Source organism: Sceloporus occidentalis, unplaced genomic scaffold, assembly GCF_023333645.1.
Source record: "Sceloporus occidentalis isolate IW3139 unplaced genomic scaffold, rSceOcc1.0.p SCAF_1, whole genome shotgun sequence".
NCBI lineage: Eukaryota > Metazoa > Chordata > Lepidosauria > Squamata > Phrynosomatidae > Sceloporus > Sceloporus occidentalis.
This window is the reverse complement of record NW_028316981.1, coordinates 164,355,941-164,380,282: the sequence shown is the minus strand read 5'-3', so window position 1 is coordinate 164,380,282 and position 24,342 is coordinate 164,355,941. Positions and strand designations below refer to the sequence as shown.

The 24,342-nt window shown below is 41.7% G+C and overlaps 2 protein-coding genes across 7 annotated transcripts in view; both read right to left on the bottom strand.

Annotated features, from left to right (window-relative positions):
• Nucleotides 1-226: 226 nt before the first annotated feature.
• SMAGP (small cell adhesion glycoprotein) lies at nt 227-20,604 on the bottom strand. 6 transcript variants are annotated; one of them, XM_089480604.1, is made up of 4 exons: nt 20,477-20,604; nt 6,001-6,096; nt 2,070-2,147; nt 227-1,139 (listed from the first exon to the last, which is right to left on the bottom strand). In XM_089480604.1, exons 2-4 carry the CDS (start codon nt 6,035-6,037, stop codon nt 964-966), a joined length of 291 nt encoding a protein of 96 aa, XP_089336730.1. In that variant the 5' UTR covers nt 6,038-6,096; nt 20,477-20,604; the 3' UTR covers nt 227-963. The 6 variants fall into 6 exon arrangements, with proteins under 6 accessions (XP_089336730.1, XP_089336740.1, XP_089336747.1 ...); XM_089480614.1 differs by lacking the exon at nt 20,477-20,604 and adding an exon at nt 17,535-17,860; XM_089480621.1 differs by lacking the exon at nt 20,477-20,604 and adding an exon at nt 12,442-12,462.
• A 226-nt stretch (nt 20,605-20,830) lies between these two features.
• The window catches only part of LOC149322633 (amphiphysin-like), a 38,584-nt gene continuing 35,072 nt past the window's right edge, over nt 20,831-24,342 (bottom strand). The window contains exon 13 of the mRNA XM_089480554.1: nt 20,831-23,442. Within this exon, the coding sequence (XP_089336680.1) occupies nt 23,332-23,442 (111 nt within the window). The 3' untranslated portion in view covers nt 20,831-23,331. The remainder of the gene's footprint in view (nt 23,443-24,342) is intronic.

Sequence of the window (24,342 nt, the reverse complement as noted above, 5' to 3'; positions counted from 1 at the left end):
GACGTTTTAACCTCAATCCGCATTGCTAGAGAGGAGTGACTCTGGATCTGGTGTGAAAAAACATCACACTTTGCATTGCTAGAACAGGAGTGACTGCGGATCTGAGCTGCAACCCCCCCCCCCCCCCAATGTGTGATAAGGTCCTGAGACATGCTGCAGTAGCATGTGGAAAACGGCCATAATAAAAGTAGGGAAAACATTAATAAAAAGATGGTACCAACTAAAACAAGAAACAGTGTTTATTCCAGTCCAGAGATTACAGAATCCAACAGATGGAACACACTAACAAGACAGGTTCAAATGACACTAAAAGTATATTTAAGTCTCATGTACGTGTGTGAATGTTTAATACTGCCGAACATAAAGCTTTGGAGAAGGCTGTTAATATGCCATACATTCTGGGAAAATATAGGATTTACTTTGTTGTTACAGGTGTTGGAAATAAATTGTCATTTAGATATGTCTTGTATTTCCACAGCCCTATTACAGTTATCCTACAGCAGGAACAGGGAGGAAGTGGTCAGTATTCTGATTATTTGCCAACTCTAACCCCAAATAAACAGGCTGATGAAGGGGGGAAGACTGTAGATCAGACATAGGGAGTATGTGGCCTTCCATATGTGTTGGACTATGATTTATAACAATCCTTTTCAGCATAGCCAAATGGTGAGGGATGATGGGAGCAGTAGTCCAACAATACTGGAAGCCCACATGTCATTCACTGTCGTGTGGTATTGCATTTTAATCTAATCTTTGAATATTCCAGAGGCCAACTCCTCCACAGTCCATAGAGGCCATCACAATTTATAACTTCCATTCCACTGCCCAGTTAAGCTCAGGATAGGATGTGATGTACAATAAAATAAATAACATCACTTTCTTGATTAAAAGTGTCAAGCATACTTTAAGTTGTTGTTTACTTAAGACTGGGTTGTCCAAAATGTGCTGGCGGCCTGGGATCTTCTATATAAAATACTCTTCCTTTTCCCCTTTACCAGGGAGGTCTTCCATCTGGACAGAACCCTCTGGATCTGCTTCAGGCCGCTCGTAGGTGTGGTAGCTGCCTTTGTTCTTGTACAGGTAAATGACAATCAGCACAACGACCGAAAGGAGAGTGATGAAAACCACAGCGATAACCGCTTTAGAAAGGAAATGGAAAAATGAAACATCAGTATACACGGGCTAGGAGGAGACATGCCGGTTCCATAGTCATGTTTACATATTTCTGAACAACCAGCATGCACACACATTCTCCTTTCTCTCTGCTGCACAAATCGCCCACACTTGCTTTCCAACATGATGTAGTATTATGTCTTCAGTGGCAGTAGCTAGCTGCTTATCCAAAATCACTGGCCTTTTAATTAGAGTTTGAAATCTATTGGCTCATCCTAGTTAATGTTAGTTGTGGCTAGAGTCATGGCCAAGAGAATAACCTAATAACTGCAAGGATTCTGCATGTAAGCAGGTAAGGCTCTACTTGCTCTCTTTGATGGAGGAATCATAGCATATGGAAACTAAGCAGGGTCAGCTCTGGTTAGTATGAAATTTATGGGTTTGTCTTAAATTGACAGGTGACCTGAGGGTACATACTCAGGAGTAAAAATGTGACTAATGACTAGATAAACTGAGGTGGGGAGGTTGTGTGTGTGAGTGTATGTGTGCACATGTATGGTTTCCATAATAGCATTGTACAAGATATGCTGAGATAGTACTGTTGACAATTCTGCATCACAGTACTTAACTGTTTTTCAGGTTGTAAAGCTAAAGCATCCCCACCGCTGATGTTTAGATTAACTGCACTGGGGAACATGGTCTATAACATGCTGGTAATTCAGTTGTGGAATGCCCTGCTAATGGGAATTGTAGTCCCACAAGGTCTGGAGGACTAAATGTTCTACACATCTCTGACCTGGAAGTTTCTCTCAAAGGCTCTGATTATGCTAAGAATGCTAAGATTGCATCAACTGCTCTGTTCCCTGAGTTCTGCACTGTGGGCTTTCTACAGTTGCACTGTGGATGGGTTGAACTGTATCATCTCTTTACAACTGCAAGGATATTGCCATTGATACCTCCTATGACAGCTACATTGACGTCCTCTTGTGAAGTTGGCACATTCATCTTCTTCATGAAGGGGCTGGTCGACATCTCTTGTTTATGGATGAGAAAAAGAGTGGAGAGTCAGGAACATCTGAAGCCAGGGATGTACAATGTTATACAAACAAATACAAACAAATAGAGCACTGGATCTGAGACAGGAAAATCTACGTTTTCATCCATGCCCAGCCACTGTACAAACTGTATACAGGGGTCTTGAGCAGATCATTTTACCCCTCCTCCTTAGAGTTGCTATGACAGTAATGGTGGGGTGGGGGGCCACGTTGAGCAGCTTGGAGGAAGGGTTGGATTAAATTGATATAACAGAGTTCTCCAAGGAATGGCCCTTGCTTTCCTCAGCATGTTGCACACTGTGAAAAATAATATGCTTCAACTCTTAAAATCAAGTTTGGGGAGTCTGAAGCAATTGCAACAACACAAACAAATAAACAGACCGATCACCAAGGAGAGGCTGTCACCGTCATTAAAGCAATTACAGCCAAATAGTGTTGATGAAGAAAGTGGTACTTGAGGCCAAACTATTGGTAGAGTCAAAAGGGCCACTGAAGCTGATGGAAGAGCTGTTCAATTAAAGACTACAACATTTGGCTCAGGTTATAAAGGGTGGAAACAGGTCTAGCAGTATCGTTCCACAGCATTCGCAAGGCTTAGGTAATCAGGCTCGCTCAGTGAATATCTCATTATGAACAACAGCTGAGTTGCCAGCAGGAGCAAATGTTCTGCCAGCAACTCATTTCTAAAGATTTCCAAAATGTGCCAGCATTCAGACACTATCCCTTTCGGGCCAAACACTTCACAAGTATATCTGACATCAAGGCATATATTATGCACTTAAGAATCTTAGGACTAGCTGGGTTTTTTTAAGTACTTTGGCAAAGACCTGTTTCCTCCAGACTTGGGTCAGCTCCCTGGAACCTGGGCACCTACCCACCTCACCCACTTACTTCTCTTACCTTTCTTTTCTTAATGAAAAGTCCATTGGTAAAGCAATATCTGACTGAAGAGCAACAAGCATTCATCTGTGCCCTGCTCACCCTATCAGAATGATCCATATGCATGCTAGAAACCTAAAGATTTATCTGTTTAGCCAAAATCCCTGTGTGAAATTCTACTCCAAACTGGTTTCCCAGGTCTAATCTGGACTGCAGAAATAGTGCAGTTTGACACCGCTTTAACTGCTGTAGCTCAATGCTATGGGATTCTGGGATTTGTAGTTTTGCGAGCTATATAGCCTTTTCTGTCAGAGAGCTCTGGTGCCACAACAAACTACAAATCCCAGGATTCAATTCACTGAGCCATTAAAGTGGTATCAAACTGCATCATTTCTGCAGTGCAGATTAGATCTTGGTCCCTTTTGCTCCTCCCTCACCTGCAGCTCTCTTTCAAATCAGCTTTCCAGCTTGCCCATCATTCCTGCTTCCCTATCTGCTTTCTGTCAAGAGTGCACAGCTCATGTTCTTCCTAAGCCCTGTGGTGAGGTTTATGTCCCGTAAACAGACTCATCTTTCCTCACAGAACTGACACTTCTTGCCAATATCCTGTTGCCCCTGAGGTGTCAAAATGACTGTGAACGTTCTATGTCATCACAACAGCTCAGCTGTTAACTAGAGAAGAGAAGGAACAGCATGAGAAGCAATATTTTTACTATTACAAAAGATGTATGTTTCCTGTGCCTGGCATCATATTATCAGCTACATAGTGAAGCAAGAAAGGAGAGAACCTTTGGGTGCCTTTAAAGTGTTGAGATCTCAGCTACTCAGTGGCATACTGTCCAACATTTACTAGTGGCAGATTGGGTAGCCACTAGCCAGAGAAGGAAAAAAGAGTATAGTGGTTGGGATTATCCTTAGGCATAACCTCTCCTCCTTCTCACTTTGCCTCTCTTTGGCTTGGCCAGTACATGAAACGGTAGCCTAAATCCCGTAAGGACACTAGATCCTGTCTGAGATTGGAAACTAAGCAAAGTCAGCCATGGTTAGTACTTAACTGGGAGAACACCAATGACTATTAAGCGCTGTAAGATACGCCTGAGAAAGGAACTGGCAAAACCACCTCTGAGTATGGGAAAAATGTGCGTGTGTGTGTGTGTGTATTCAAGCCATGGATGTTGACTCTGTGGATACTGAATCCATGGATACCGAGGGCTGACTGCATGCACACAGACATGCAACAGAACGAGGATGTAGAGTCCTCCTAATGTGGCAGCATGGATTCTGTCTCTACAGACTACAAGAAATGGGGGAAATTCCAGATGATTTCCTGAGTAAAAGTAGAAAACATGCATAGCTGGCTGATGAAGTTCCATGTTTGAGGAGATCCATGGCTATATGGTTGTGGAGTTATCAGGTGGCAATAAATTCCCCACAATATGTAGGAATGGCAGTACACTAGGAACATATAAGAAACTTAAAATGGTGGTTTGAAGATCCAGTTGTGGCTTGTGGGAGTAACGCAGCCCCCCAAGAATACTGGTGCCAGGCTTGACAGTGGGGTAGTCTGAACTAAAAAGTTTGTTATTGACTTATGTATTGGTTTATTTACAGGGAACCTACAACAAAGGAGGATTCTTTCTCTCTTGTACAAAAACATCTCATATCTGTGGAGCAAGGTGTAATTGAGGCTCCTATCATCTCATTCTACTGCATGTGTAGTAGGCCAGGCTTTTGCTCATCTTGTGGGAAACCAAAGAGGCAGAAGAAAAGAGCTTCCAGAGAAGCAGCCTGGATATAACTGTACAGTGGGTCCTTGGTATCTGCTGGATATTATTATTATTATTATTATTATTATTATTATTATTATTATTGGTATTTATACCCCACCCTTCAGCCCTAAAGGCTATCATTTACATTTTGTTGCAGGACCTCCCTGTGGATATCAAAACCCACGGATTCTCAAATCCCATTATACACAACAGTATAGTAAAATGGTGCCCCTTATATAAAATGGCAAAATCAAGGTTTGCTTTTTTGGATTTTTTTTTTTGGGGGGGGGGTATTTTCAAGCCATGGATTGTTGAATCTATGGATAAAGAATCCCTGGATAAGGAGGGCCAACTGTACTCTCAGCTCATATTCAGCACGGGCTCACAGACCTTAATTCTCAGCTTCCATGCTAGTTCCAATGTGGCAGTGCCAAAAACAGACCTTCTATTTGACATTTCAGGAATGCTGTGTACCGCCCTGTCAGGCTGACGTACTGCCCTGCAGTGGTGTCACTACAGTTAGTGTCATCCAGTATGGTAATTCCTGGTGTCACCCCGATGAACCTCTTGGGAAGGGGTGCAAATAGGGAGGAGGATCTCACCCATGGGAACCCTGCTTTCTGCCACCATCATTCCCACCTCGGCCAAGACAGAAAAGATGTGATACCCCCTGAGCAAGATTTTTAATTACCAAAGATCTCCTCCCTCAAGGAAGGAGGAAAAAAACAGAAAATAGTCCCTCCAGAGTACAACAGCGGAAAGAAGCCAAACAGAATAGAGGGCTGTGGGGGGTAGACCGAAAGGTCCATGGCTTCACTCCCATCCTCACCCCCACAAAGGGGGGAGCAGTATACCAAGAAGATTCCCCTTTTTTTCTGGGTGAAGAGCCTCGGGATGCTTTGTTGCTGCTCCATGTCACCCCCTCTGATGTGGTTTGAACACCACACACACCCTAGTGACATCACTGCTGCCATGTGGGTCTCAAGTGAAAACTGGTACATTTCCTAAATATGATCTGCCTGGTAGGAATGTAGGGTGGGAACTGTGTTCACAAAAAGGATGCCTTTCACATATTCTGCTTCCAGTTCTCTCCATTCACCATTATGGGCATGAACCAAACTTACATCTTCTTCAGTGATCAATTAATTAAAAGTTGTTTCTTGTAAAAGCCATCTTCTGCTCACCTATGGGTGGTGGTGGTGGTGTTGGAACAGCTGCCATGGCATCACCTCTTTCTCCGTGTAAAACTTTGCCGTGTAAAACTTCAGAATCTTTTAGAACTAGGGGGAAGATAAATTAACAATCAGATCTTTCCTAATAACACTGTTAAAAGAAAACAACCAGTTCCATCAATGCTCTGCTGACCTCTGGGAGTTTGAAATTCTTAACTGTTTTTTGTATCCAGTTTGTCATAATCAATAGTTCAAGTGATTTATAGAAGCTGAAATCCTGAAACTAATTTAGATGCAATCCCCATGAAACTCTGTAGGACTTACTTTTCAGTAAACCTTCATTTATATCATTTTAAAACTCTATATATTGCTTCCCAATAAACATTCTTTTTTAAAAATGTATATATTGCTATTTTATCTGGGATTATTGGACAGTTTTTAAACAATTAAGGGAAGCCAAAAAAAAAAAAGCAAAATACAAAATACAAAACAACAGGTAAAGCACGATCAGCAAGAATTTTAAAATATCTACCCTAGTAAAAATGTTTCTAAACACTTAACAGAGGTGTTCAAATCAGAGCAGGTTGCAGGTAGAATAGATATTCCTTGATACCACAGCTTCACTGGTTGCCAAAATGCTCATGACCATGACCTATAAACCCAGTAAATTTGGATCTAGGTAACTGGAAGAACTGTTTTATCCTATATAAACCTGCCTAAGTTTTAAAGTCTTAAAGAAAGACCCTCATTTGGGGAAGAACAAGTAAATGTCTGTTCAGTGGCTACTCCTAGAACTCCCTTCCAAAGCAAGCTAAACTGGCTCCTTCCCACAAGCCATCCTCCACCAAAACCCACTGCATATTCCCTCTTCCTTCTATGTAGTCCAAATTCTGAGCTACTGAAAATAATCCAAAGCTCACCGGCAGTGGCGTCACCAGAGTTGGTGTCACCCGGTGCAGTAATGCATGGTATCACCCCCTCAATCCCTGCATTGACCTCCTTCCATACCACACTACAGAATTCTTAGTACTGTAATGCTTTCTGGTACTAATTTACTTATAAAATGTAATTTCCATCTATCACAGAATGTAATGGTAATAGTTGTGATGTAAGCAACTCGCAAAATTAAAATTAATTATACCTTTAAATTACAATGATCATGCATACAGAACAAATGTGTTTACATATACACAGTTTATTGTGACTGAAGTAACAAATTGGTAAAATGTAATGTTTTTCAATAATTTTTTTAAAAATATAAAACTAAGTTTTAAATTAATATTGAAATTTTAAACTTTATTTAAAAACAACAACAACAACGAGGGCCTCTTCTTTCTCCTCCCACTAAGCCTCAACCCACTCACCCCATCTCTTCAGCATTTTAATGGGACACAGGTGACTGCCACAGCCTGTTTCTGCCAAAAGGCCGATGTTTGGAGAGCAGTGGTGCCACCCACCCTTACAGTGTCACCTGGTGTGGTCTGCTCCCCCCAGTGACACCACTACTCACTGGGCTGATTTGAACTCCTCCTTACATTCCCCTTTCCAGAAAAAGAATTGTACTTTTGCAAACCTTGGGTTTCCCCCAGGGCTGCTAATATCTCCTTTTTTGGTATTAGGGTGATGATTTGGCTACAGAAGCAACTACACTTGGGCATCACTAGGGTTGGCATCACCAGGGCCTTATTCCCACTTACCGGAAAATTATGTTCGTGATCCGAATGGATGAATTGGTTTCCTTCGCCTCCCAGACTTCCTCCACCGCCTCCCAGCCTTCCTCCGCCACCACCCAGACTGCCTTTGCCGCCTCCCGGCCTGCCTTCGCCACCTCCCGGCCTGCCTTCGCCACCTTCCGGCCTGCCTTCGCCGCCTCCCGGCCTGCCTTCGCCGCCTCCCGGCCTGCCTTCACCGCTTCCCGGCCTGCCTTCTCCGCTTCCTGGCCTGCCTTCGCCGCCTCCCGGCCTGCCTTCACCGCCTCCCGGCCTGCCTTCTCTGCTTCCCGGCCTGCCTTCTCTGCCAGCGCCCTGCCTTTCTTTGCCGCCGCCCAACCTGCCTTTTCCGCCACCCAGCCTGCTTTCTCTGCTGGCCAGGCTGCCTTCTCTGCTGCCCAAGCTGCCTTGTCCACCCCTTGCATGCCTTCTTCGCCGGCCTGCTTGGCCTGCCTTCCCCACTGCCTGGTCTGCCTTCTCTGTCCCTGGCGTGGCTGTTTAAACCGTTCCATACAGAATCTTGCTCCAGTTTAAACCATAATGGGAATGAGGTCCTGGTGCAGTAACTCATGGTTTCATCCCCTCCCTTGTCCTCCTCCCATATCACATCATACAGAATCCTTCGTAATTTTTTTGTACTAGTGTTACTTATGAATAATAATTCCTGTGTATAACTGGGTGTAATGGTAACAGTACTGGAGCCTTTGCTTGCCTTCAAAGCGTAATAGTAACATAGGTAATAGTAATGGTAATAGACAGACAGCATAATGTAGTGGTTTGTGAGACAGACTATGATTCTGCAGACCAGGCTTTGAATCCCAGCTCAACCATGGAAACCCACTGGGTGGCCTTGGGCAAGTCACATGCTTGTCCTACATGCCCTACATTTCAAAACTATGTCTTGGAAGAATTCCCAAATGTCTTCCATTTTTAGTATGGCTAAGAAGCATGAATTAATATTTATATGAGTGGTTTTAGCTTTTATTTCATAATGTCCAACCTTTTCCCTGAATGTCCTACATTTTGCAGTGCTTTGTCCGCCTTGATCCTCAAAAAGGGAGAGGTGGGATACAAATAAATATTTTATTATTTTATTTTTATTTATTATTATGACATCTGGTCACCTTGCCTTAGGGTTGTATTAAGTCGGAAATGACTTGCAGACATACATACAACAACAACAACAATGCCCAGAATGAAAGGAATCAGCTAAAAGTGAGGGAACAGGTTTGGGTTCTGGATGCAGTAAAAGAAGATGAAGGTGTAGAATTGGCTGGGTGCCATCCTGATGCTAGAGACAAGCTCTTGAAGGCTAAAAGCAAACAATGAACAAGAATGTGGGTAAAGCAGAAATTTCAGAAATCAAGGGGTCCCAGAGCCAGAAGGGAAAAAGAAACAAGCAGGGAAGTAGGAAACATATAGGACAGGCCCGGTGCCGCCAAAACTGGGACAATCCCGGTTGCAGCTGGGTTATGGCAACCTTACTTATATCAAATGGCCAAATCAAGGTTTGCTTTTTGGAATTTATACTTTTTTGGAATATTTTCAAGCTGTGGATGCTTGAATCAATGGATAAAAAATAAAGTGGATAAGGAGTGCCGACTGTATATTTTCCAAAATCTGAAACACTTCTGGTCCCAAGCATTTTGGATAAGGGGGACCCAAACTACGTTTATGCCTCTACAAAGGCAATTCATGTTGATGTGGACTCAGGGAGGAGAAGTAAGTAGAGAGATCTTGTAGCACCTTTGAGACTACATGAAAGAAAGAAGTTGGCAGCATGAGCATTCATATACTTAAGTCTACTTCTTCACATGCATTTTTTAAGGGAGGAGAAAATTAAGCAAACCACGCAAAACAATAAGAACTATGGATGGAAACACCTAACCTTGATAACTTCTTCTTCTGGAGGAGCCTCAAAATCCCAGATAGTTGAGGGAGGAAACCCAAGCACCATCCAAGGCTTAAGCTAGCCTGGCCACGTGTTTATGGTGTCTCTGTGCAAAAGCATCACACACAGTGTTGCCAACAAGCCTCAAAGATATTCCCCAGTAAGTTTGACCAAAATCACCAGAATTTCCCAATATTACCCAGAATGTTCAGTCAAAATCCCTGGAAAGTCCCCGTAATGTTAATACAGCGGATCCTTTGCAAATAAACGTAAACATAATTGAATAAAAAATAATTGTAACTTATTTCAACTCTCAAAATTGAGAAGCTTTGTGCCAAACAGAAACGTGTTAGGCTGCAACCACACTGCAGAAATAATCCAGTTTGACACCCATTTAGCTGCCCTGGCTCAGTGCTATGGGATCCTGGGAATTCTAGTTTTGTGAGACATTTAGCCTTCTCTGTCAGCAAACTCTGGTGCGACAAGAAACTACAATTCCCAGGATTTCATAGCACTGGGCCATGGCAGTTAAAGCAATGTCAAAATTGGTTAATTTTGGCATTGCAAATACTGCCAAAGTGGCACTAAACTGCATGATTTTTACAATGCAGATGCACTCTTAGGCTGCCTCCACACTGCAGAAATAATCTAGTGTGACACTGCTTTAACAGCCATGGCTCCATGCTATGGAATCCTGGGATGTCTAGTTTCTTGGGGTACCAGAGCTCCCTGACAGAAAAGGCTAAATGCTTCACAAAACTACAATTCCTAGGACACTTTAATCTGTGGCAGCGAAACTAACAAAATAGTATTTGGCCCCTTCAAACATTTAAAACTATTTCTTTTGGCACAAAATTTTGTGGGCGCTGCTTCGAAGTGGCTACAAGCTATATATCCCAGGAATCCATAGCATGGAGCCATGACAGTTAAAACGGTATGAAACTGGATTGTCTCTGTAGTCAAGATGCAGCCTGAGTTGAGTCCAAGAGACATTGCAGAAATAATCCAGTTCAAGACCGCTTTAGCTGCCCTGGCTCAGTGCAAGGGAACCCTGGAAATTGTAGTTTTGTGAGATGTCAGAAAGAGTTCTGGTGCCACAACAAACTACAATTTCCAGGATTCCCTAGCACTGAGCCAGGTCTCAAACTGGATTATTTCTGCAGTGTGTTTTGGACCTTAGTTATTAAAAATGCTAAAGGTCCATTCCATACTGCAGAAATAATCCAATTTGAGACTGTGTTAACTGTCCTGGCTCAGTGCTAGGGAATCCTGGGAATTGTAGTTTTGTGAGAAAGAGCTCTGGTGCCACAATAAATAGGGTTGCCATATCCCGCCGGGGGGCGGGACAATCCCGGTTTGGGCGGTGCCAACCCGGTCCCGGTCCGGTTTGGCGCCCAAACCGGGACGGCCCCGCCCACTGCGGCCACCTCAGCCCCCGCGGCGGCTCCAAGGCCTTGCTGAGGCCTGGGAAGGCTCTCCGCGGTTGGAGCTCCAGCCGCGGAGACGCTCCCTCCCGGGCCCCAGCGAGGCCTTCGAGGTGGCTCCGTGGTCGGAGCTCCGGACGCGGGGTCCTCCAAGGCCTGCGCGAGGCCAGGGAGGAGGAGGAGGCCGCTTCCCACCGCGGTGATCGCCGCGATGAGGGGCGGCCCCCGCCTCCTTCCCGGCCTGGGAGCCGGCCGAGGCTTCTTCCCAGGCCGGGAGGAGGAGGAGGCCGCTTCCCCTCGCGGCGATCGCCGCGATGAGGGGCGGCCCCCGCCTCCTTCCCGGCCTGGGAGCAGGCCTAGGCTCCCTCCCAGGCCGGGAGGAGGAGGAGGAAGCCTGGGACCGCGGCGATCGCCGCAATGCCAAGCTTCCCCGCGCCCTTCCCGGCCTGGGAGCCGGCCTAGGCTCCCTCCCAGGCCGGGAGGAGGAGGAGGAGAACAAGGTTTAAAAATCTAGGACTTTTTTTTTTAATTTCCTAGCCAGGAAAAAAAAAAAAAAAAAGTCCTACATTTTCAAACCTTGTCCTACATTTGTCCCGGTTTGGAGGTCCTCCATTATGGCAACCCTAACAATAAACTATAATTCCCATGCATCTGAGGAAGTATGCTTAAGTCTAGGAAAGCTCATGCTGCCAACTTCTTTCTTGTAGTGAGTCTCAAAGGTGCTACAAGATCTCTCTTCTATTATTATTATTATTATTGTTATTGTTATTGTTATTATTATTATTATTTCCAAATGCACCTGAGGAAGTGGACTTTGGACTAGGAAAGCTCATTCTGCCAGCTCCTTTCTTGCAGTGATCTCCAAGGTGCTACAAGAGCATCATTGTTATTATTATTATTATATCTGAATGCATCTGAGGAAGTGGACTTAGGAATGCTCACTCTGCCAACTCCTTTCTTGCAGGGAGTCTCAAAGGGGCTATAAGATTACTCTGCAAATTATTATTATTATTATTATTATTATTATTATTATTATTATTATTATATCCAAATGCATCTGAGGAAGCAGACTGAAGTAGGGCAGGATTGGATGGAAAAGCAATTTTGGCCAAAATCAGGAGGAGGCGAGCAGCGACTGACTAAGGCTGCTGGGTGTGATAGATCGGATAGACTGGTCTGGGCCTGGCCTCTTGCACGGCCTGCCTGGCTGGGGATGTAGTTTAAGTCCTTCTACTTCAGATGGACGGGGCTACGATTCCCATCAGCCTCTTGGAAGATCCGACTGGGACGGGGCCTAAAGCGGCAGGACTGAATGGGAAGGTTTAATTCCCCATAAACGGAAAGGATCACCCAACGGGAAGGTTTAATTCCCCGGAAATTCCCCATAATTTTTAATACCCAAAAATGACCTGGAATGGCTATTTATTACCCGGAAACCGGAGGATTCCCTGCAAATTGGCAACAATGCGTGACAAATGTCTCTTATTGAAAGGGATGGCCTCTCCTTTGATGGTTAGAAAGCCTTTTCTTTTTTATATAAACAGAATGAGATGCCAAAAAACCCAAACCAACTGTATTTTGGGTGTAGGGACTTCATAAAGACAGAAGTGTCTCCATTGTGCAGTTTATGAATTTGGAAATATTCTAATTTTACAGAGAAATATTTGGCTGCATCTATACTGCAGAAATAATGCAGTTTGACACCGCTTTAACTGCCATGGCTCAGTGCTATGGAATTATGGGATTTATAGTTTTGTGAGATATTTAGCCTTTTTCAGAGAGGTCGGGTGCCACAACTAACTACAATTCCCAGGATTCCATAGGATGGAACCATGACAGTTAAAGTGGTGTCAAACTGCATTAATTCTGCAGTATGGCAGCAGACCTAGGTTAACTGAAATCAATACTTTCATTGGCTATGTGGGCAGGACATAGGCTTGTTGATAAGTATTTCTCAACGGTCAAACCTGCATTTCATGAATTTTGACTATCCCTTATTGCTGTTGTGAAAACCTGGCAACGGTAGAGTAATACTAGTAGCCCAAAAGATTTGAAGTAATGATATAAATCCACCATGAAATTGACCCGTGAGAACATCACAAAACAGATTAAAAATAGATATTTAAAATATGTTTTACATGTGGGCAATAAAGCTGTTTTAAACTGCGTATTATACACCCAAATTTTATCAGTTTAGCTAGGTATCAGAAATCATTTTAAATATTTATTTTTTACACATTAAGACTTCTCAATAACCAAAGGTTCTCTGGGCAGTAAATATGTGTGTGTGTGTGTGTGTGTATATATATATATATACCAAAAAAAGAGAGATATACAACCACAAGCACAAGATAATATTATGCCACAATTAGAACAGTTTGCTGTTCTGATATCTGAAAGCTGATCTATTTTTTGAAAAGATATATTAAAATTCCTGCGGATGCATGACCTATGTTCAGCTGAGTACACAGATCCCAATGGTATTCTAGGTAACCCTAGAAGTAGTAGTTATGTTTGGGTGCTCTTGACTAGTTAAGTATTTAATTTATATCCCATTGCTTTCCCCGCCTGGGACTTTTAAATGTACAATGCGTGTCAGGTAAACCCTTGTAACCTCCAGAGTCACATGCTCAGCCCCTATTTTATTAGGTTATAGACATCAGGTAAAAACAATTGTATGTTCGCAAATTTTCAGCTAACTGCAGTTTTTATTAGTGTTTATCTGCTTTTTGCTGATTTACTTTATTTTACAGATGATAATTTTAAAGTTGGCACGTTTTTTACGTTTAGCGGAACCGGGACTACGGAGGATCAGTTGGTTGTGCCGAAGGCTCTCCGCCACAAGGTGCTGAGGTTAGCACATGAAATTCCCATGGCCGGGCATTTAGGAGTAGATACGACATTCACAACATGCACAAGAATTCAAGTCATGTGAGAAGAACAATACCTGTAATTCAAAAACTACAAGGAGGTAGAACAGAGCCAATAAGTTTACCACAATTAAACGTGAGTAATATTTTCCTTGGCTCTCTAGACGTGGGGCACATCTAGACTACAGACTTAAATTAATTTGACAGTAATTTTCTAACCTCAGAATAAGAGATGTGGGAGAGGCTGCTCTGTGGCTTGCCATCTCCTTAATAGAGCAATATACTAATAAAGTTGGATGAAGAACCAATAGCCTATATCAGATTGAAAGGAACACATCCATTCACAGGTGACAGCGGAAACAAATCAAAGTTGAAATGCAATTGTAAATTTACCTTCCTGCACAGTCATCCATTCATTACAAACTAGATTTCTTTTATTTAAATGTCCCAAAACATATCCCACTTCATATATGAAAAATATTTTAAGGAATATATCTACACCTAAGCACACATAGCGGGTATTTTCATACATGAGGCTTAAACTGGACTGTCCTTAAAACCAATGTGTAACATGACCATAGCATATTTTATTCTTCTTGCACATGCCAGCATTATGAATCTGGCATGATTTTTTTTTTAAAAAAAGGTTCATCTGGCACCAAATTTATTCTTCTTTCAAGGTGTGGCAAAGCCTTATTTTCCTAATGATTTTTTTTAGTTTCAATTTAAGCCCCATTGAGTGTTTTGCAGTGCTTTTTGTAGGTTTTAGCTTATTCCATCTTTTCTGTAAAATATTTTTCTAAGTATAAGACCGGCCAACCTGCTAAAACACAGAATTATGCCACAGGGACACTGGATTTTCTATTTTCCCTTTAATGTTTATTTTGCGTTGTTTTCATTTACTTTTAATGTATGGTGTTGCAAATAGCTATCCATGGCATAGGGTAATGCTTGGCTTTTACTTTTATCACACAACAATTAAAAATTATTAAATAACATGTTTTTTCTAAACATAGCACATAGTTGCATCCATGTGTGACACAATGCCAAGAAGATGCTTTTAGAAGCATGTGTGAAGACTCTCTAGACTTAGAGCTTTAACAGAACTGAAAAACCAATACATCTCTGAAATGGTTGTTTTTGTTGTGTGCCCTCAAATGGTTTCCGACTTATGGCAACCCTAAAGTGACCCTATTATGGGGTTTTCTGGCAAGATTTGATCAGAGGGGGTTGGCCATTGCCTTCCTCTGAGGCTGAGAGTATGTGACTTGCCCAAACCACTACACCAGGGGTAGGCAACCTGCGGCCCGCGGGCCGGATGCGGCCCAGCGAGGCCTTGGGACTGGCCCCAACCCAGTCCTGCTGCCGATTGCCGCTGGGGCCTTTGGGGGGCAATTGTCTATAGAAGCCTCAGAAACATGCATTTATATTAACATTTTTTAAAAAATCAGCAATTTTTTTTTGCGTGTCCTCCATTTTTTTAAAAAAAGTGTCTTCCATTTGAAAATTTTGTACTACATTTGTCCTGGTTTATTTATATATTTAAATTTTTTTAAAATTAGTTAATTATTTATTTTTTGGCTTCGGCCCCCCAGTTGTCTGAGGGACAGCAACCCGGCCCCCGGCTCAAAAAGATTGCCTACCCCTGCACTACACCATGCGGGTACTTCTGTATTTTGTGAGAACTGTAGAAATAAGGATTTTTTTCAATATGCCACTCATCTGCCAACATAATTTTTTTTGCAGCACCATGCTGCACCATTCTTCCCTTTCTGAAACCATTACACACTTCACCCATAATCTGTGCAAAGGGGAATCCAAAATGTGTAGGCTGTTGTTTTTTTTAAACTCGGGAAGGGGGCAACTACTTTTATTAAGCTATCTTAACATTCATCCCATTCCCTCCTTTATTAATGTATATAGCAGGGAATCTGTAGGTAATAAGATTTGGACTGGGAAAGAGCAAGTAAGGTTAAAGAGAAGAGAGAAATCAGCTAGATAGGAATACAAAGAAACAGAAAGAACTTCTGAAATACTGGAACTTCTTATCACATGTGGTGGACATGTCCCAAGGCTAAAAAGTCTTTGGTATACATTTATAGTGGAGGAGTTAAAGATAGATATCCCATTCAAAAAAGAGGTTCTACAGTCAGGAATTACTGATGATTAAGACAGAAAAAAGTAAATGGTAAACTTATATTTTATTTGTTGACAGCTGCAAAAATAACCTTTGCAAAGCTGTGGGAAAATGAAGAGATTCCAACTGCTGAAGATTGGTTAATGAAAATAAATGAGACAATTGAATTAGATAAATCGATATACTGGTTGAAGGATAAAAAACGAAAAATCTTTCAAAAATACTGGAATATACTGATTAACTATCTGGAAATCTGTGGTTATGATTTTTAAAGTATAAAAGAATTAAGGATCATAGAAGAAAGGAAACTATATTTAAGGGGGAAATGCAAGTTGTGCTGAAATAAATACATATATTCACGTGCAGATGTACAAAAAGTATGGATGGATGTATAGATCAATAAACAGATAAAAAGAATGCTATAACAAAGATTATTAGTTTATAAATGTTTATTTTATAAATGTGTATAGGTAAAACATATACTTGGGCTGAATCATAGAACTGAACAATTAATATTCAATCATGAGATTAGACATACAAAGTGTATCAAAAGCAAAAACTGTTAGGAAGGAAATCATACTTGTATATATTTCATGTTATGTGTATATTTTATCATGTTCTTATATAATTATGTTATTGTAATGCAATGTTAATATGTGTTTTTATTAACGATCATTTTATGTGAATAATTATTAAATATATTTTTTAAAAATCAAATACTAGTATTATACGACAATTGACTTTGCAAAGTATATAAAGGATGATAATCAATAACTAAATTCACAGATGAAAGCACTTTCCAGAACTGAAGTGCCCATTCTGTTATTATTATCATTATAATTACCATTATATTTATTTATGTCCTGCCTTTTTCCCAGTTTGGAATTCAGCCATACAAGTCAAAAGAAATTTATGTAGTTAAGAGGTAACAGCATACAAATGTTTGTTGTTTTTGTTGCCATGTGCCTTCAAGTTGTTTCTGACTTATGGTGACCCTAAGGTGAACCTATTATGGGGTTTTCTTGGCAAGGTTAGTTCAGAGGGGGTTTGCCATTGCCATTCTCTGAGGCTGAGAGCGTGTGACTTGACTGAGCTAGGTTGCAAACTCTGGTCTCCAGACAGAGTCATAGTCCAACACTCAAACCACTACACTCAGAGCAGTTAAACTATCACAAAATTTGGAACCAGTTAAAACAAAGCAACGATACTAAACCATAAGGCAAAAATATTAGGCAGATCAAATCTTAGGAAATCAGGTGCAATGGAAGTCAAGATTTGAAGTAAAGATCAGATTGTAAATATTGGATGTTTGGACTGAATGTTTGTAGTTATCTGTATGAGTATGTTTGTTGTAAGTTTGGCTCTAACCAATGTGATATATGTTGTTTTATTTTGAATATTTTTAAAAAATAAACAAAGCAACAAGTAGAAATCAGAGTTCAGCACTTTATGGATAGCCTGTTTCCCCTAAAAAAATCAATGCTCAAAGGCTTGCTTGAATAAAAACGAGTTTACCTCCTTGTTGGAAGATAGTAAGGAGATAGCCAGTCTAGCCTCTCTGGGAAGAGAGTTCTGGAGCCTGGGGGCAGCCACCAAGAAGGCCCTCTCCTGTCTTCCCACCAGATGTACCTGTGAGGGAGATGGGACAGAGAAAAGAGCCTCTCCAGAAGATCTCAAAACTAAGGCAGGTGACATAAACTGGTGACAAGCCACTAATTGCCCATACTGTAGTCTTTTGGGAGCGGACCTTCTTGTTATAGGACGCTCAGTCCTCTGTATCCACAGATTCTTTACCCACAGATTCAAGCATCAACGGCTTGAAAATATTCCAAAAATATATAAATTCTGAAAAGCAAACCTTGATTTTGCTAGTTTACATAAGGGAATCCATTTTACTTTGCCACTGTATTTAATGTGACCTGAGCATCTATGGGTTTTGATATCCACAGGGTGTCCTGGAACCAAACCCCAGTGGATTTCAAGGGCCGACTGTAATGATTGTAAGGAGGATCTTGGAACAACAATGGCTGCCATTACTGTTTCTATATATTGCGCTATATATTGTCCCACTTTCACCTTCATATCTCTCTCATTGAGTCTCTGAAGTCACTGTGACATTCACAGCTTAATACAGGGAGAATGGCAACTTTTGAGTCATATTGAACTTAGAGAGCTCCACATATAAACTCCACATCCTCTATTCATTGCAAAATCACACTCCACCTAGGAGGATATAGGGTAAACCACAATGCCGAGTTGAACTAGATTGCCCCTTTTTGAGCAGGTATAATTTTCCCTTTCCCTTTTAACCTTCATCCTCATCTCTAACTTTGGCCAAATTGGCCAAAGGTCTTCTTCAAAGCAGCTGTCAAAACAACTCTCCATTTGTGTGTTTTTATCTGCACAGTTGTGCACCTGTACAGGATGCATACAGAAATAAAGATTAATCTTGGAGAAATTAAGGAAGGAATGAAGCGCCTTGCAATTATTGCTGGAATTAGAAAGCTGAATGGGGAGCAGGCTCAAGCTGAAAATCAACATCTAATGAAAATGTGAACAGCATTCCTGACTACAGTCCAACATATTGACAATTTATAGATATCCATCAGGTTTTCTCGCCTTAATAGGATTGAGGTCCTCTGCATTTAGGCAAACACCTTCAACGGTCTTTCATGTTGTTCTGAAAAACAGCTGCTTGTTTGGAGCTGTGGGTGTGTGAACAGACAACATGTAGCACATTTTGACATGGGACTGAAACTAGAAATGAAGGATTAGCTGGTTTTGCAAGCCAGGAGTAAAATTAGGAAAGATGCCTGCAAGAAGAAGCCAGAGGACAATGCAATAGCAATGCAAAGCAAGCATCACTAGCTTCCTGCATCCTACCCCAAGATGGATGCTCAGCTAAAAGATACACAAGTCTTCCATCTAAACTTCTCTTCAGGAGGATGATGGCTTTGCTTTTCATCAGCCTTAACACAGTGATGGCGAACCTATGGCATGCGTGCCAGAGGTGGCACTCAGAGCCCTCTCTGTGGGCACATGTGTCATTGTCCCAGCACAGAGTTTGCCAGAGTTTGTTACTAGAAAGCCAGAGGGATATGGCACTTTGCAATAAGTAAGTGGGTTTTGGATTGCAGTTTGGGCACTCGGCCTCAAAAAGGTTCACCATCACTGAGTTAGTCAATGCACATGTTTTACAACTGAATTTAAGGACCAAACTACTGCTTACCCATGCATGAAAGTAATTACGATAACAGCACAAGTGAAATTTGCTTGGGAGGTGATTTTGAATTGAAATGCAGCAGGGGTGAATGGTACTTTAGCTCTTTTCCCTATCTGAATCTTTCCTTCTGTTTGCCCCCTTCCCTTTCCTTTTCCAGGAAAGAAAAATAAATAAACAAAGGGAGGGGGGAGGAGGAATTTGACAAGTGTCTATTGTATATATTTGCATGCACACATTTGCATGATCAGTTCAGTAATGTGAGTGGAGACCTTGCTCTGCCAGCACTGATGAGGGCACTCATCACTGACAGGAGCAGTGTGGGGCAGGGGTAGCAAGGAGGAGGGGGGGACAGAGATATAAAGGCTTATTCCAACCCTCCAGTAATCTCAATCACTTGAGAAAATCTTTAATCTGTTCCACCTTGTAGTGACTCTGATCAAAACAACAACAACAACAACTGCTGTTCTTCTACCACTACAGTCGGCCTTCTGTATCCAGAGGATTCAGGTATTCATGGCTTGAAAATATTTTTTTAAAAAGTAAAAATTTCAAATAGCAAGCCTTGATTTTGCCGTTTTATATAAAGTACACCATTTTACTCTGACATTGTATTTAATGGAACTTGAGAATCTTTGGATTTTGGTATCCACGAGTGGTCCTGGAACCAAAACCCAGCAGATACCAAGGGCCCACTGTATTACTGAGGGACTGCAGCTTGCATATTTGTCAAACTTGGAGAAGGTGTGACAAAGAGGCCATTGTTATTTCACTTACATCCTGCCCTTTTCCCCATTGCAAGAAAAAAACAATTACTTTGTCATTCAACTCTTGATGTCCTTTACATCTTTCCATTTTTAAAGCTTCCTGATCATCTCACCAAGTGTCAAGAGTACATAGAAACATTATAACCCCCTCACCCATCCCCACCAACACTATCCTTCCAATTTGGAGGCCTTTAGGTGGCTGATGGAAGGTGTAGCTCACAAAATCTGGAGAGTCCCCATTGACAAAAACTGAGCACAGGGTATTTATTACAAGGGTTGCTTGTGAATGAATGATTTGCACTAGTATAGGCAATGCCCAGAAAGAGAGATGGGGAGCACTGATCCTATTTATATGGTAAAGTTTTCCAGAACTTGTACACTCTGTCCCAGCTACAGGAACAACACACAATACAAATAAACCTCTATTAATGCAAATACTAGAACGTGCTTCCTTCCTACCCACTCCTTACCTGATTAAAGTGACAGTGGAGCAAAAAATACATAAATTTTCCACTCTCTTGTTGGCTGAGCGTCTCTCACAGCACCAGCTGGTCTGGGTACCTCTTCCAGCTCTAGTTTCCTACTGTAGCGCCTACCTTTCTGGTGACTCGGCTAAGGCGTTTCCCTTCCTGTATCCCGCCTCACCTTTCCAGTTTCACTACCTTGATAATAAACGGCAGAGTCATCAGAATACTTACACCTTATTAACTCTTTGTAATGCTGCTGATGAAAGGCAGGCAGGTAGGTAGGTAGGTATGCAGGCATATAAGACAAGGCCCACAATATTCCTGTCTGGGCTCAAAGATTAATAAAATGAAAGGCAATTTGGTTTAGAAGGGCTTGCTTTATTTTAAAAAAGTTGGCTTTACAAAAAGTTGGGTGGAGGCATTACAAGTTAGCAAATGCTATTTATGTGGTTCAACATCTACATTATGGGTCAGCCTAACATTCTAAGAATGATTAAAGTAAACTATGAAACAAAGCACAGGGCCCCTTCATATGCTACGCTGATAAATCTTCTATGAAGAATGTAACATGGATTGTGTCCAAAATCACATGCATCTCAGAAGTGCAAGAGGACACATCTGAGGAATTTTGACTTTTAACCATGGAGTTTATCACACGGGAAGAATTTCTCTTAATTTCAAATGAAAAGAAAGTGGGGCCAGAACGCATTCACGTGAATTTGCTAGTCCAGTGAATTTATGTGAATTCGAATTGCATTCGAACTGACTTCCCATTGCCTGAAAATAGCTTGCCATTGCCCGAAATTGCGTGTGATCACCTCTCACGCAATCTAAAACCCCATGATTGCGTTCGGACTGACTTCCCATTGCCCAAAATTACGTGTGGCAGTCTATCACGCAATAACGTTAAACCCCATGATTGCGTTCGGATTGCCATTGGATTACACTTCCAATTACCCTTGTCTGATAAACTCCTTTGAGTACACACACTTGCAAAATACCTGCATGATACTGCATACCAGAGATGCATGCCAAATCCCCCCTATGTACACATTTTATAATGCACAGTGAAGCCACTAGATGTAGGATAGCAAAGAACAGAAACTTTTGTCTTCCACAGTGGTTGGAAAAATGTCATGTGTGTACTCAGAATTTCCACAATTCAGTTATTGTAACTTATTTATTTAAATGTTAAGCCTGCACTATCTGCAACCCTAAAAGTGATAAGAAGGGCTCCTATTTGGTTATCCTTTTCTGGTGTTATCTTTCACTTTGTGTTGATTCCTTAACAGCCTACAAGGCTAAGAATGTCAGAACATCAGAAGAGCCCTTGTTCAATGACTAATCTAATCTAACCTAACCATCCTTTCATATAGTGTCCAGCCAGCTGCCTCAAGGAAACTTACCAGCATGACATGAGTGCAACTGACCCTTGTCTGCTACTGTTGTATACAGACAGAGTGTGTATATCAGTTGCTGGGGAAAGTGATACTGGAAGTGATACACCTGATGAGTAGCCACTGATGGCTCAACCTCCCTCCATGAATTTATCTTTGATGCTCCTGATTTAATCTGTCAACTTTCTTTTTAAATGCTCCATTACACAGGACAGTATTGACGTTCCCCAAACTTCCCCACTTATATCTGAATTAAAGCTGATAGCACTGTGGTCAATGTTTCTAACTGATTAAACTATACTCATACTGTAGATCCTTGGTATCCACTGGGATTTGGATTCAGTCCCCCCCTCCCCCCCATAGATACCAAAATCCATGGATGCTCATGTTCCATCATATACAAAGATGTAGTAAAATGGGGTCCCTTATATGAAATGGCTAAATCAAGGTTTGCTTTTGGGATTTTTTAAAAATACTATTTTAAAGCCATGAATGGTTGAATCCGTGGATGCAGAATCCATGGATTGGGAGGGCCAACTGTACTAGGTTCTGGGCTATATCATTTAGGACTGAATCCAGAGTCACCTTTGTGATCAGTTCTGTGGTCAGCTATTTTATGCAAAGTCATTTAAAACATCTAGAAATTTTACTTCTTTGTTATGACCAGAATAGACATTTATTCGGTCAGTGTGAGGGTAGTTCAAGTCACCTTTTCAAAAATAATATTTTCTTTGTTAAATGCCTCACTGATTTTGTTCTCTATCTCAAGATCAGTTTGAGCATTTTGGTCAGGGAAGGGCAGGCAGAGAGAGCATGTTCCTGGGAATAAGCCAACAGGAACAGGGAAGTCTCTAGTTTGGGCTGAATCATCCTCAAGGGATGAAAGTGAAAATGTTTCCAAAAGGAGAAGGCATGGAAACAGGTTGTAAGGATGTTTCAGAACATGTCAACAAAGGGCCTAAGCAGAAAAGGTGTGCACCAGAGACAACTGAAAGTTGGGGTGCTTGAGTCTGAGGTAAACACAGATATAGTGGTCATAAAAGACATTTGGTGGAATGGACAGAAGCAATGGGATATAGCTATCTCTGGATACAAACAACATGGAAGGTTGTATTGGACATTGCTCTTTATGTCAAGAAGAGCATAATATCAAACAAACTAGAAACCTTACACCACAGAATCACAGTGGGTGACAATACCAGCCTCCCAAAGTAATTTGGGACTATGGGCATGCTGAATTTTGCCCCAGGGCTTCTCGTTGCTGACATCCAAATCATCCAGATACAGACACCAGACATACTGCAAACTACATAGAATCACACTGACAAGAGGGTACATGGGTCAGGAAGAAGAGTATTAATAAGGAGCTTTGGAAAAATCAGCATTTAGGCAAGATTATTGTTGAGCTATTGTGAGATGTCTATTGAATTCTTCCCTTTTCTTCCACATCAGCTTTTGAGATTATTCCAAGGTGAGAGATTTGATGTAGCTTGAGGAGAAAATTCCTTTCTGAAGCATATTCTGGTTTTCCATCCAGTCACTTTCCTTTATCCCTATCAGGAATCCTTTTTCCTAGAAAGAAAGAAAAAAGTCAAGGTTTTCCCATAAATCCGGTTAGGAGGCTCTTCTCACCATATGCCACTCATTTAAAAAACAGAGAGGTGGCTCATGGAAGAGGTGGCTCTGCAGAAGTGCTCACCATACTGCAGCATCATGGCTAAAAATTGCACAGCTAATTACACAGTGGGGCTTCCAGATTTTCTCCATCTAATTCCCCATCTCCACACCGAAGATAGCAGAAATACCACAAAAGTTTTCAAAGCTCAAATGTGCATGAAAAAAAAAAACCTACCTCAACCTGAAAATGCAAAATGTGGTTCCAATACACCTGGAGAGGATAGCAGTAAAAGACTCCACACCACCTCTGCATGCAGCACAGAAGTCCAGTAAGCTGACAGAGGAGGAAAGCCCATCCTCTATGCTCAGCATTGAAAGACTGTGGCTGCTACTCTCTTTCTCCCATGCCAACACTCAACAGGCAGCAGAATGTTTGCTGGCTAGCAATTTGTGTAGAATTACTTATACAAGGCTGCATTATAAGCTGAACAAATACCCATGACCTGTGTATGAAGCAGGTTGGTTGTTACTGTTGTGTGCCTTTAAGTCATTCCTGACTTTTAGCAACCCTAAGGCTTAGGGTTTTCTTAGCAGGTTTCTTAAGAGGGGGTTTGCCATTGCCATCTTCTGAGGCTGAGAGAGTGTGACCTGGCCAAGGTCACCCAGCAGTAGCACGGGGATTTGAACCCTGCTCTCTAGAGTCATAGCCCAACACTCAAACCACTACACCAGGTAATTTAAATGTTAATTTGCCTTTAAATTTTTACCCTTTTAGGAAGGGAGTGATCAGGTGCTGTTAGTTTTGAAAAGTACATGTGAGTTAGAGGACTGTATATAGGAAGGGGAGAGTTAATG